At 43.7% G+C, this 13,629-nt stretch overlaps 1 protein-coding gene and 1 long non-coding RNA gene across 2 annotated transcripts; one reads left to right on the top strand and one right to left on the bottom strand.

The window, feature by feature from the left end:
- Positions 1-4,433: 4,433 nt before the first annotated feature.
- On the bottom strand, positions 4,434-11,699 carry LOC107308443 (high affinity choline transporter 1-like). The gene is made up of 8 exons (XM_015852338.3): positions 11,226-11,699; positions 10,072-10,185; positions 8,275-8,430; positions 7,947-8,095; positions 7,243-7,386; positions 6,029-6,182; positions 5,157-5,374; positions 4,434-5,068 (listed from the first exon to the last, which is right to left on the bottom strand). The coding sequence occupies exons 1-8, from the start codon at positions 11,401-11,403 to the stop codon at positions 4,559-4,561; spliced, it is 1,623 nt and encodes a 540-aa protein (XP_015707824.2). The 5' UTR covers positions 11,404-11,699; the 3' UTR covers positions 4,434-4,558.
- Positions 5,154-9,099, top strand: LOC146762855 (uncharacterized). Its single transcript, XR_014942234.1, has 2 exons — positions 5,154-5,291; positions 7,704-9,099. It is a non-coding gene; the product is annotated as an uncharacterized LOC146762855 (long non-coding RNA).
- Positions 11,700-13,629: the final 1,930 nt, after the last annotated feature.

The raw sequence follows: 13,629 nt of genomic DNA, 5'->3' as shown, positions 1-13,629 counted from the left end.
ACACTGGGAGGGCTTCATCTGGGCTCCGAAAAGGGAGAGCTGGTTTCTGTTACCCGGAGCTGCGTTTAGGTGGTGCTAGAGAGTAAATAATTAAAACCTCTGCAACTGAGGTGTGCGAATGGGGAGATGGAAGAAATCTGCCCCTAAAATAGTGAGAAATGGTGCACAAACAGGGCTCACCTCACAGGACACGACAGAGCTGCAAGGTTTAAGGGAAAAGAGCCTTAAGTCATCCTGACTTTTTAGTACTTTCTCAAAACCTGATTTGAAGACTCTTCAGTTCGGACCAGTAACAAAATGCCTGACACTCACACCAGAGATGTACGATTTGGGCTGTTGGAGCCCAAATAAAACATCACAGACCCAGACTTGACTTATGTGCTCTCTCACCTACAACAGCAGAGCAGGGGCAGCAGTGAGTGCAGCCTCTATTGTACATCACCTCCTATCTGTCTGCTCCATTTCCTTTTTCCTCAGTCCAGTGCAGTGCTATACAGCTTGTCTCAAACCAACCACATCTGTCCAAGAAGTGCATGCCAGAAGTGCATCTCTGGAAATCAAATGTCTCTGCTTTAAATCCAATATTTAGGTCCCTGTTCACAGCCTTCCAGTACCTGAAGAGAGCTTAAAGCAGGAGGGGGGCAGCTTTTTACACAGCTGGACAGTGACAGGACAAGGGAGAATAGCTTTAAACTAAAATAGGGGAGGTTTAGGTTGTATGTTAGGGAGAAATTCCTTTCTGAGAGGGCTGTGAGGCTCTGGCACAGCTGCCCATAGAGATGTAGTGCCCTGTCCCTGGCGATGCTCAAGGTCAGGCTGGATGGGCCCTGGGCAGCCTGAGCTAGTGGGGGGCAACCAGCCCATGGCAGGGACTGGGGCTGGGTGGGCTTTGAGGTTCCCTCCTACTTAAGGCATTCTATGATTCTATGTTAAGATACTCCTTACACTTGGACTTAGTAACCAGTTAGTGAAGGTGAACAGAATGTACCAGTGGTGTTTGCTGATCTGGTTTTGGGGCTGGATATCACATTCAGATCTCTCCTCAATAAACTTCCATTTAAAACAGAGCACAACTTTCAGAAGGGCTTCCATTGCACTGTAGCATTTTCAGTGATGTGGAAGCCACCTCAACCCTTTGCAAATTGTCCTAACATTTATAACATTTAATGGACAAAGCTGACCCTTGTCTGTATTCTGAATTCATTTAGTTTTAACTTTCCAACATCAACCATTCTGGGATTCTGTGATCTTTCCATAAACCCTGAATGTGAGACAAGGGATGTTACCAAAGCAACAGGAACACGCTCTGGTTGTGACTCCTCCCAGATAACTGTCAACATTACATTTCATTGCGTCACTCAGGGCTTCCTTTCAGCAAGTATTTGTACTGAGCATCAGGCTTCGATTCACCTGATCTGGCTCTAGTCATCTGTTTCAGACTGTCCATTAGCCCATACTGAAGTGCATCACATTTGTTTGCCCAGCTGAGGACAAGATGACGACTGCCTTTCATTGCCTACTCAGTCATCAATAAATGCAGTTCAATAGTACAGTGCTGAGAATCAACCTCACTAGAGATTCACATACTGGATGGTGATTTTGTGCTTGTAATTACATTTCAAGACCTCTCAGTTAATCTACCTAATGTATAAAGCACTGATTTTTGTTGTTCTTGCTTCTTAATCAAACCATTTGATATCAGCCCAGATGCTCCACAGAAGATGAAGTCTAAAAATGTAAATGAAGCCCGAGGCAAAGGAAGTCTCTCAGTTCATTCCCAGCTCCTGGGGCACTGATTATTATCATTGCATGATTGCTAGTGTATTAAACATAGAATCTTAGAACCATAGAATCACAGACTCATTGAATCATGGAACAGTTTGGGTTGGAAGGGACCTCAAAGCCCATCCAGTTCCAACCCCTGCCATGGGCTGGTTGCCCCCCACCAGCTCAGGCTGCCCAGGGCCCATCCAACTTGGCCTTGAGCATCTCCAGGGATGGGGCACCACAGCTCTCTGTGCAGCAGTGCCAGAGCCTCACCACTCTGAGTAAAGAATTCTTTCCTAACCTCTGACCTAAATCTCCCCTCTTTTAGCTTAAAACCCATCCGCTTTGTCCTGTCACTGTCAGACTGTGTAAAAAGTCTCTATCTTGTTTAGTTTCTTCTAAACCAAAACTCAGCTGCCACTCAGGAAACAGTTCACTCCAGGTCACTCTGAAGGGCTGAGATTGAACTAGGTTTGGTTCCTTCAGCTTCTGTGGTCTTCCATCGCTATTCTAGCAGGCTATGCAGGCTCAAACAGAAGGTCTCAGCTCATGTAAAATGAGCGTTCTCAATGTATAACACGGCTTTCTTCCAAAGCTCTCACAATTAAATGTTAAATGCTGTCCCTCTCTAAGGAATTGGGAACATAAAGCACAAGTGAACCAAACGAGTTTCATGGGTGCTGGGTCAATGTCCCCTATGCTGGCAGTACCTAAAGGGCACTGGGTGTGCTGGACTGGAACAACGAGGCATTTTGTCATTAAGTACAGGCTGGAATTGCTTTTATATTTATTTTACTTGCAGCTAATTGCTTTCAAAACTTTGCCTGACCTTGATGAATGTTTTCCTTTTAATGTTCTGAGGAGGGAGTCATATAAGGATGGAAAATGGTAAACATTCAGGAGAGTTGCAGTCATTGTATCTTTGCCATTTCAGTCTCTCCACACGCAGCAGAGTGTGTTTCAGCAGTATTAAATTCAGAGGAGCTTTGTAAGGGCAAAGCGTGTGCTGAGTGTGCCAGGCACCAAACTACAGTACTAAGGCATTCCTATCTGAAGTTACAATTCTGTGGGGATGCCAGGAGGTGATGTGGCTGTGGCTGCGACGTGGCTGTAGTGGTGATGTGACCGCTGTGGTGACACTCTTCAGCAATGTCATAGAATCATAGAACCATAGAATTGTTTGAGTTGGAAGGGGCCTTTAAAAGCCACCTTGTCCAACTTCCCTGCAATGAACAGGGACACTACAGCTCAATAAGGTGCTCAGAGCCCCATCCAGCCTTGAGTGTCCCCAGGGATGAGGCTTCCTCCACCTCTATCAGCAACCTGTGCCAGTGCATCACTACTCTTATCATAAACAACTTGTTCCTTATACTCAATCTAAATCTACCTTGTTTTATTTGAAACCACACAGACCCTGTCCTACCCCAGAATACTGGATGTAATTTCTGTTCCAGGAAGGTGGGGGTCTGCTGCCTACCAGGACATTAAGCCATGGGACTTTGCAGTGGAACAGCAGAAACTGGGCAGAGTGGTGAAAAGATTCATCCAGATCTAGTCATTTAACCTTCATTGCCATTGGGTAGAGTGGTCAATGGTTAGGATGCTTTACCTTGACATGAGGAGTTTGGAGTTTTGCTTTTGATCGGGCCATACAGCAGGTCTGTGCCCTTATGCAAGTTCATTTTGTAAGTTTTGGTCTGCCCCACCTGCTCCACACAGACAGATGTCTGGGTACCCAAACTAGGTCATCCCTAAATCAGGAGAGTATGCTGGAATGAGCATATGGCAACTGTGATTTAACAGCAGCTCAGTTCTTCTGGCGCTATGGTAATGATAGCTTTGGTGTCTCCCTTAGCTAAGTACAGCCTCACACACTCCCACTCACACCACTAGAGTATGAAAGATTTCAGTGGGGAACTGCCTGGGGCTTTTCATTTTCAAAACATTTGTTTTTCTTTCTCTAAACATGTATTTTAATTAAACACCGTCTCTAGATATACAGGAATGAACTTCAGGACTGGGTTTAACAAAGCATATCAACAGAACTACTGCATACAGCTGTCTACCAACAGTAGGGTAAAGCACAAGGTTATATGCTATCTTTCTGATGAGCATCAGGACTTCTATCTTCCTGAGGATGACACCGGGGAAGGTATTTTAAAGGATGCTCCCTGTGGAGGGCAGAGTGATCAAAGCTGTATCTAGAGTAAAGGGCTGCCAGTTCTTGTCCCAGGCCACTGCACCATGCCATGATACAGATGGGAGTAGCACATGGATCCTCAATGAGTGCGATGCAGGAGTGCATGGTGTGGAATTGAAATTACCAACTGACTCTACAGTGATTACATGGCATTCAGTAATCTCTGTTTTATATCTGATGCCTTCCCTAGGAGAGGTTACATTAAAACTCCATCTGCTTCAATGGGAACAGATTTGTGCTTTTTTTTTTTAGCCAAGTGTGCTCAATCATTTTTGAGGTGAGAAAACGATGTGACTTGAGAACATCATAAATATTGGAGCATGACTGGTAGCCTTAAGTTTGGGTGGGGAACAAGGGACACCCTAAAGCAAACACCGTTTGGGCCCAGGGTGCCCCTTGGTCACTACCACAGGATGGTGCCCCATCACTGTGTGCCTTTAATCATGGCAGACTCTGAGTTCACTCATTGTCCTTGAATGAATGGAGTGTGTCTTTATTACTTTATTATTATTTGTTACTGGAGAAAGCAAAGGGAAGAGCAGTGCCAAACTCTAATTGCTGAATGCACTGTGTCCTTTTAAGGTCCCACGTTTAATCACGATTCACTTCCAGTGGCACTGTTTGCAAACCCATCTGATGCAGTGGGGTGTGAGTGCTGGTTTCCCCCAGGATATTGCAAACATCCCATCTGCGGGGAAGAAGGTTTCTCTGAAACAAAACTGTTGCCAGATATGAAACAGCAATGATTGTCCCCAAGGTGAGAAGCATGGTGAATGTCTTATAGGGGAAGAGCTGCGTGTAGGACCCATCCAGGAGGGAGCAAGGTGGATAGCAGATGATGGGGGGGATTTTCAGGGCAGGTTCCCCTGCCAGCAGCCTCAGGAGGAGTCCAATGAAGAAACCAGCAGCCGAACCATATGTATTGCTTCTGGGAGCAAAGAGGGCACAACACAGCTGTGGGAAGAGCAGGGCATACACCAGCTCCCCACTGAGGAACCACAGGTCGTAGACAGAGTTGGAGTAAAAAGCCAGACTGGCAGCCCCGGCCCCAAACACCAGCATGGAGGTCCTCATGGCCCATAAGACCTCCCTCTCTGTAGCCTATAAAAGAGGAGATTGTACTGTTACCACAGCACTGCCTTGACCTAGACTGGACATCTATCCTGACTCCAAAGCTGTAACCAAGTACCTTTTTCCTCAAGATTTTTCTGTAGATATTATGAGCAAACATGGAGCCAGCAGAGAGAAGAGCTGAGTCTGCAGAAGACATTGCAGCAGCAGCGACAGCTCCCAGGCCGGCAATGGAGATGTACGCTGGGCAGAGGTAGTGTAAAACAAATGGCAGTATCATAGCAGATTCTCCCTTCTCGAGTGGACTTGGAAGACCGTAGCTTGTCTGGTTCCAGTCTTTAAGACAGAAGAAGAAAAACTCACAACACGTGTTTCTAGGAATGGGATGTTTGAAGATCAGTCTTCTAGACTTCACTTATGAGAGGTCTCTCAGAGGAGAGGGAAGTTTTGCTCCGATGTCCCTAATGACTGATGAATTTCAATTGATTTCTAGAAATAGTCAGTGGTCTGGCTGCTATTTAACCCTGCTCACAGTCAACTGAACTCCTCTGGGTGGGGGTTGTGGGCTTAAGGGACTGAACTTGATTCATCCAAGCAGATTTTCTCATGAACATCGAAAGCAATCTGTAGTAGTACTACTGGGTCTTACATGCAGAAGACATTAAGAGAAGCAAGCATAACACTTCTAGGAAAACCATATTATACAGTGTTTTATGGTTCTGCCTTCCTCTTTCCTCACTGCAAAGTGCATGAAAAAGCATTTCACCACAATGAAATATCTCCAGGCAGATTTTGGGGTGGTTTAAATGTCTCCAGGGCTCTACATTTCTGATACATGCTTCTAGCTTAGTGGCCACATCTCCCATAGTGGGCTTTTAGGCAGCTGGCCTGCATTAGTAGAAAATTTAATCAGGGCTTTTTTATCCCTTGTTTTAAACAGCTTTGGCAGAAAACACGTCCATTTTTCAGATACAAATAGTTCAGCTTTACCTGTTGACACTGCAACTGCACCAATGAGCACAGAGGGGATGGCCATTAAAAAGCATCCTAATCCAGAGAGGTAGAAGATGAACCTTGCCTGACTAGGTGAGGCAATGGAGAGCACTCTTTGGAAGAAAGTTTGCCATGGGATGCTCCCAAGCACCTGAAATATTCAGATGTTAGCAGCAGTATTCAATGGATTCCTGCTTGCTATATGGCACCATCTATCCCTTCAGATGGTTGATAATCTTCCCTGTTATTAAACTCTCTCTTCAAATGCATAAACTTTGCCCAGCTTTAGACATTGAGGCTTAACATTTCGGATTGAAGCTTAACATTTCTGATTGAGACTTAATATTTCTGATTGAGGCTTAATATTTCTGATTGAGGTTGTCCTTTGTTTTAATCACAATGGAGATGAAATTTTAATCATAACAGGTTAAACCTAATGCAGGCAGATAAAGTTGGGAAATAATAGGTTATCTGGCATGGTAAAGGAGAACCAGAGGATGGACAACCAAAGATAAGCTTTTCAAGAATGAGACTTCTGTCAAAATCTGCCTAAAGGTAACGAGAATGTAACATGTAAAAATATAATCATAATAAAAAGGAGTAATTATTTTCTCTTCCTTAGCAGACAAATTGCATCAGATGAAATCTGAAGGTTCTTTCCTCACCAAGCAAAGTCAAGCATCTGTGTGTTCATATTACCAATATAGTGAGACTGTAACAACCCACTGCAGTCCTGGATATATTGGTAGCTCAAAAGCTGAGTTGTGCAGTGGAGCCAATGGTGATTCTTGGTGCCATGGTGATGACCTGCAATGGAGCTGTTTAAATAGATTTTCTCAGCTAGAGGAAATTTTACATAATTATCTTAAAAGCACTTTACTAAGGCTGAAAGACCAAACTATCAGGTTGTACAAAGTGCCTCATTTTGTGTCAGGAGTAGAATTAGTTGTCTGGATGGTCTTACTCCAGAGGTATATTCCTTTACATGAGTGCAGGATGCTTCCCTACCCCTCCCTTCCTGTTCAGAGTTAAGCTCCGGCTTTTCCCATTCAGTGTGCTGCAGAATGGCTGAAAGGAGGTTTTATACCTCATCCTACCCCTGCTAACTGCGCATTTTAGTACTACCAGCTGGAAGAACCCGTAAGCTTTCCATGCAGAAAATCCCACATAATTACTTCTCCCAATCACCTGTCCTAGAAAATATTCCATACCAGGTAGAAGAAGTCATCCAGCCACCTTCCAAGGTACTGTTTTTCTATTTTTCCAATCCAAGGGTCTTGGTAATGTTTATGAGTTGCAGTGTAGTAAATACTTTCTGTTGCAGGGTTTATCAGGGCAAAGGGAATACAGACCAACTAGGATAGAAATTGGAATAGTTTAACATTTTTCGATGATCCTTGTTCTAGGAAAAAATATTCAGATATTGAAATCCAGTTAACATGTAGAGTATAAAGCTATAGTACATATATACGTAGAGTATAATATACTATAATATATATAATATATATAATATAATAATACATATACATTTATACATAGAGTATAAAGCTAAAGGTTACTTAAACCCAGACCTGGTGTGTTCCTTTTCCCACCTTCCTTTCTCTATGTTTCTGGTTCATGACATCATCAAGTAAATGAATCACTTCAGTAGACAAATCTCTCTCATTTCCAGCCAAGACTGTCGTGGACAAGCTCTGCTGACCTTACTTGTGAGCAGCTTGTCATCCAGCAAAGCCAATAGCTCGTGTCAGCAATGTCTACAATGCATAAGGATTTTAACACCTTTCGGGAGACTTGTTCTGAAGAGGGTAAAGAAATAATACTGATCAAGTTATTTTCATGGAGACATGCTGAAAGGAGAAAGATTTCGTCCCTTGGTTAGGAAACTGGTAACAAAGAAATGCACGGGACTTGCCAGGCTGAGGGTAACGAAAACCAGCTGGATGACATCTGTGTATGCAACAGAGTAGAGGCCTCCCAGTAGAGTGTAGAGTATAACTGTGCATGCTGAGAGGGTGATAGCTAAAGAGCTTCCAATATCCAAGATGACCCTCATTGTTGCTCCTGCAGACAAGGACAGCAGCCAAGTATGTTAATGGAGATTTCATACATGCAGAATATAGAATAAGTAAAGATACACTGTGCTCTTAGCGCTGTTTGACATCATGTGTATCATGACCACATGTGTATTTCACTCTGCTATTTGTGGCATATGACTGTCAATAAATATAACAGTTACTCACCTAGAGATGCCAGGATAGCTGCAAACCAAAACACCTCTCCAAGCAGTGGAGGAATAAAAAGTAAGCTTCCCATCATGTTCCCATATGCTTCCTGAAGGGGATCCATCACTGTCATGTAATTCTTGGATCTCATTGGATTTACAAAGAATAAACCACCTATCAGAATAATTTACATTTTAATAGAATTCTGCACGTATTATACAATATAAGAGTACTATAGGAGTTGAGTATATTTCAAATTTGTATTTTAAGTGTGAAGTTCATAATTTATGGAGCCTATGAAATAATACAGCAAAGACCAGGAAATGATCCACTTGCCTAAATGGGGGATTTCATCCATCTGAGAGGTTCTAGGTCATCAGGGACATCTACAACTGACAGATACGATCCTTCACTTTTGTCACTTCTACATGTTCTGGGAGTGGCTGATGGAATTCAGGCAGGAACCCCTCGGGCATCCCTGGATGGGGCTCTGAGCAACCTGATCTAGCTGTAGGTGTCCCTGTTCCCTGCAAGGGGTGTTGGACTGGATGACCCTTCCAACTCAAACAATCCTATGATTCCATAGACTTAAGACTGAGTTGAAATCTCGATTCATTGAGCATATGAAGGACACTGACTGTAACAGAAATTCAGACATTAGCTCAGAGCACACCTAGATGTAGTCTTGTCTTCATCTCCAATGACCAGCCAACCTGAGACACAGTCTTCTGAAATGCTTCCCATGGAAAACATCAGAAGTGTTGAGTATTTGGCTAAAAACAGATGAACTTCTGTCCTTGTCCATGTGATGAAACATGTTGATAAAACTTACTTTTCTGGTTATGTTTTCATTTAGGTGTCTTCATTGTTTGTTCCCAAAATTATATTGTTTTAATCTGCACACTGAGCTGAGTTTCACCCACCCTCATCTAAATATTAGTCTTCAGTCATACAGCCATCTCATTAAAACCAAGAAGTACGTATTGTGCTTAACCCCGAAGCCAACAGAACTGCTTGTCTGGGCACTACTGACCTGAGTAAAGATTGCAGGATTAGACCTGCACTCTCCAATTTCATTAGTAAGAATTGCTCACATAAGAAATGCTGGCAGTATATTTCCAAGTCTGATTCATATTCACGTCAGTTGGACTCTTTTTTCTGACTTGAGAATAAAGGTCATTGTTTCTTTAGAAATTCCTGTGCAAGGTCTGCACAGCTCTCCTGGCTTTAATCTTCCAGTGTCTGTACAGATATATTACAACTTGGTGTGGACTGGAAGAACCCTCAGTCTCAGCAAGAATCTCAGTGTGAACACAGTAATTTCTGAGTTTTGGAACAGATGTGGGAAACTGCTGACTTGGTTGGACCAGAAACTGTTGGTCAGTTTCAACAAAACTGTGACCAGCTGTTGGGTGGGACACAGCCGGGTACATCAACAATCCACCCTGAAATATGGCTGTTAGTGGCAAAATCACCCAAAAATCCCAAAGGAAAAAATCAGATGATAGCGATATTCTCAGTAGTTTGTGTCTAACAGACTACGGTAAAAAGTGACATCCACACAGCCACACCTTCCCAGAATTATCAGCCGAGGCTTTTGTAGTATAAATTGTTCTGAGCAGGCAAAGCTCTACACCAGCTCCGAGCTACCTTGATTTCTTATGTTTCTTTTGGAAGACAGCATCATAAATGCTTACTCTTGGTTTATAGGGAACTAGAGGAATAAAATCATATTTTAAATGTACTCTGCACTTTGTTACACAACTTAATGCACTCGCGTGGTTTTGTTCCCCAATTACTCTGTGAATCCTTTACCAATAACAAGGGACAAGGCGAACCCCACAGGTGCTTGAACCCACAGCAGTCCTTTGGAAGGCAGGTAGACAATTTCAGCTGTGCCATTGATGTACGCTCCTCCAACCCAGGTGGCTGCAAACACAAAAGACACAAAGGTAAATCTTGAGCTGCACATCCTCATCATGTCCTGTTGGACACTGAGAGCTTGTGAAACTTTTTCTCATTCAAGCAGTTAATCACACTCCTGTTTTCTGACATAAATCTTGTCCCAGATTGAGTGTTCATCACACTTGGCTGAGGGAAGGTAACTGTTGGAGTCTCACCCTAAATAATTCCTAAGGTTCAAAATGAATTCATTCATAGAAAAGCTCAATGTTCCAATATTTAAAGGCAATTTGAATATGCTCATTTTGCATTTCATATTTTTTTCTCACTGGAAGACTCTAGAAGACTCTTCGCTAGGGAAAAGAGGACTGTGTTTGGTATTCTGCTGTGGCTGACAGGCCTTCCTTCATGAGTACTGCCTACAATGGTAATGGAGTAGACACTAGGAAAGGAAATGCAAGCAGCCACTGAAGTTAGCATAGCAAACTTGCAGCCTGGGCTTAAGTGTCTTACCCAGACAAATATCACCTCAGCAGCCTTTGTAAGAAAACAAACAAAAAAAAAAGGCAGAAAAGCAAATTTCAAGTGGTGCCAGGCAGCAAGAAGAGAAAATGGAAGAGCAGGACAGTGGGGAGGGGAGGGGTTGAAACTTCACCTTGTAGCTCCCAGCAAGTGCTGAATGCCAGGAACAGTTTGTTCCAACTGGTTTGTTCCAGGAGAAAAATGCCAGATAACAGAAACTAGTTCAAGATTAAGACCACACTCTTCCTTAATGAAAAATGTCCCATTCTTCAGGCACTCTTAAATTAAACTCTCCGGCTCTTAACTAAACTCTTAAATTAAACTCTTTAATTTAATCTACATAAACATGAGGTTCTGCTCAGTGTGAAGAGGTTTGGAAGAATCCATCCCAAAATGATTCACGAAACCATACTCCTTTAAAGCCACACTCAGGTAAAATCTGCCCTGACATTAAAGGCAATTTGCTTTGAAAGGAAAACTGCCCCCAGATCTGGGTAGTGCATGTATTTCAAGGAGAACGTTAAAAGTCCTTTAAGAAAGCTTACCAGTTGCAGTAAACAATCCAATGCAAACATTTATATTCCTGCCTCCAACGATGGCCGTTTCAGTTGGGTTTTGGTTCTCCTGTTCCTTTCTGCTTTTCCACGAAGCCCAAATTCCAGCAGCCAAAGTGAATGTAAAAAATACGCTCAACGATACCAATCCTGGTATATTTAGAGCCATTTTTCTGTTGTTTAATGTAGGTCTTAGATATGGATAGTGGATCGATGGCTGTATTCTTGGATAGTCACAGTCAGGAAAGAACAAAAGAAAAAAAATAGGGAAAAAAAAGTGTTGCCTTGTGAATAAACTGCTGAGTATTTGTTTCTTGCCCTCTGCAAGCGATGAAACAGAGATATAAAACCCAAAATGCTGAGAAGAGGCAGCTTTTCTGTCTTCGTCTTTCTTCAAGAAATACCCAAATCTTACTTTTATGAGGAGTGGGGAATAGGAGAGCAGGAATTACCGCTGGTAATAGCCAATGAACACTGATGTGAGAGGTAGTTAGCTTGGCTTAAAAGAGGGGAAATGTTATATTTTGTCTGATACACAATGTTATGAAAATAGTCCATATTTCTCTAGGTTCTAGGTCCAAGGCTGACGCAGCAGATAGGGCTGAGACTGTGTCTGTTCAAAGCTGTCTGAACTAATCCTACAGTAATAATCAAAATAAGCCCAGGGAGCAGGGAAAGGAGACTTACCGCTGACTCACTGAAGGCGCTGCTTTCTGAGATACAAAGGCAGCACAACTTCATTTTGTAGAATCATAGAATCATTAAGGTTGAAAAAGACCTCCAAGATCATCCAGTCCAACCATCAGCCCACCCCCACCATGACCACACACCAGATCCCTCAGTGCCACATCTCCACCGTTCTTGAACTAAATGACAACTTTACACACTAAGATGGAAGAGACTGGAGAAAAAGTGTATGTGAGGTAATTGAAGCTGCGGTGGTTCTGCTGATGTGCAAGAAGCATGAAACTGCATTGAGACCAGTTCCCTGTTGATTTTGTTGTTGTGCTCTTTTGCCACTAGGTGACTCTCAGTTATTGCATCTATTTTATAAAAAAGAGAAGGAGAAAGGTGAAAGGGAAGGGAAAAGGGAAAAAGAAAGGGAAGGAGAGGGAAGGGGAGGGGTTGGAGGGAAGGGAATGGGAAAGGGAAGGGGGAGGGAAGAGAAGGGAAGGGAAGGGAAGGGAAGGGAAGGGAAGGGAAGGGAAGGGAAGGGAAGGGAAGGGAAGGGAAGGGAAGGGAAGGGAAGGGAAGGGAAGGGAAGGGAAGGGAAGGGAAGGGAAGGGAAGGGAAGGGAAGGGAAGGGAAGGGAAGGGAGGGGAGGGGAAAAGGAAGGGGAAGGGGAAAGGGAAAGGGAAAAGGAAAGGGAAAGGGAAAGGGAAAGGGAAAGGGTAGGGGAAGGGATTCACCTCCTGTCTGTGATGCAGAGCTGCAGCTCAGGGTGCCAGACATGCACCAACCACAAAGACCTCCGTGCCTAACCTGGAGGGAGAAGTATCCAATTTTGGGATGTGATTCACTGACCTACTTTAGGTCACTCTACGAGGCAGTACAGGATGAGGGCAGTTCTCTGTACTCCGACTGGTTTAAGAACAGTGCAGAGCCAGTGGATGTTTCAAGGCTTGATGTGGCTGGTAATATGGGAATATCTGGTACCACCTGTGTTGTGCTGAAGTCCCTGAGATGTCCCTATGGACAAGCAGATATTACAGAGCACCTGTGGGAGGCACATGCCCTTCTGGAACTGCAGTCAGGATATTCTATGATATCTTCAGTGACACAAAGGATAAATACTTGGGATACTCTACTGAGCTCATACTTTCTCAGAAGTAGTCAGCAGTCAGCTTTAACAGGAAAAAAACAGCAGCTACAGCAGCAGCCCATTGGTCTCTCAAGCAGTTTTTTCAAATAGTGTGCTTGGTCTACAGTTTTATTGCTGTGCCAAGGTAACCCCAGGAACACTTTCTCTCCTTTATTACGAGCATTACCCTAATGAGGAGTATTATCTCTTCCAACCAGCACAGCTTTGTGCCTGGCTGATCTTCTGCATCAGTTTCAGTTATAGCGGGAAGAGAAGAATTCAGCTTCCAGCCAATGCTGTTGTTATTGTTATCATCCTGCAGACATTTATTGGCAGCCCTGCCCATCTCCACAACTGAGATGGGTCTCTGGAAACCTGTGAGGGGCTCTGAGGTGTGACACAGGACATACAGGAGACCCTCGCCACCTGCAGTGGCACCTGGAGGCTGATTGGGGCCTCACAGAATTACTTGCCATGTAATTTCCATGTCAGCATCCCCGGGGGAGTGCAGGAACTGTGGAGATGTGGCACTGAGGGACGTAGTAAGTGGGCATGGTGGGCTGATGGTTGGACAGATGATCTTGGAGAACTTCC

The sequence above is a fragment of the Coturnix japonica genome, chromosome 1 (genome assembly GCF_054131305.1).
Source record: "Coturnix japonica strain WE chromosome 1, WE-NBRP24, whole genome shotgun sequence".
In the NCBI taxonomy this organism is placed as follows: domain Eukaryota; kingdom Metazoa; phylum Chordata; class Aves; order Galliformes; family Phasianidae; genus Coturnix; species Coturnix japonica.
The sequence above is the reverse complement of the archived record's forward strand: the minus strand, read 5'-3'. Positions and strand labels throughout refer to the sequence as shown.

What these genes read in the sequence shown, in the direction of transcription:
- LOC107308443 (XM_015852338.3), bottom strand. Translation starts at nt 11,403, where the DNA reads ATGGCTCTAAATATACCAGGATTGGTATCGTTGAGCGTATTTTTTACA. An exon ending in CGCCTTGTCCCTTGTTATTG is followed by an intron (nt 8,431 to 10,071) that starts GTAAAGGATTCA and finishes TTATTCTGATAG; the next exon opens with GTGGTTTATTCTTTGTAAAT. An exon ending in GAAAAATCTTGAGGAAAAAG is followed by an intron (nt 5,069 to 5,156) that starts GTACTTGGTTAC and finishes CCTCTTTTATAG; the next exon opens with GCTACAGAGAGGGAGGTCTT.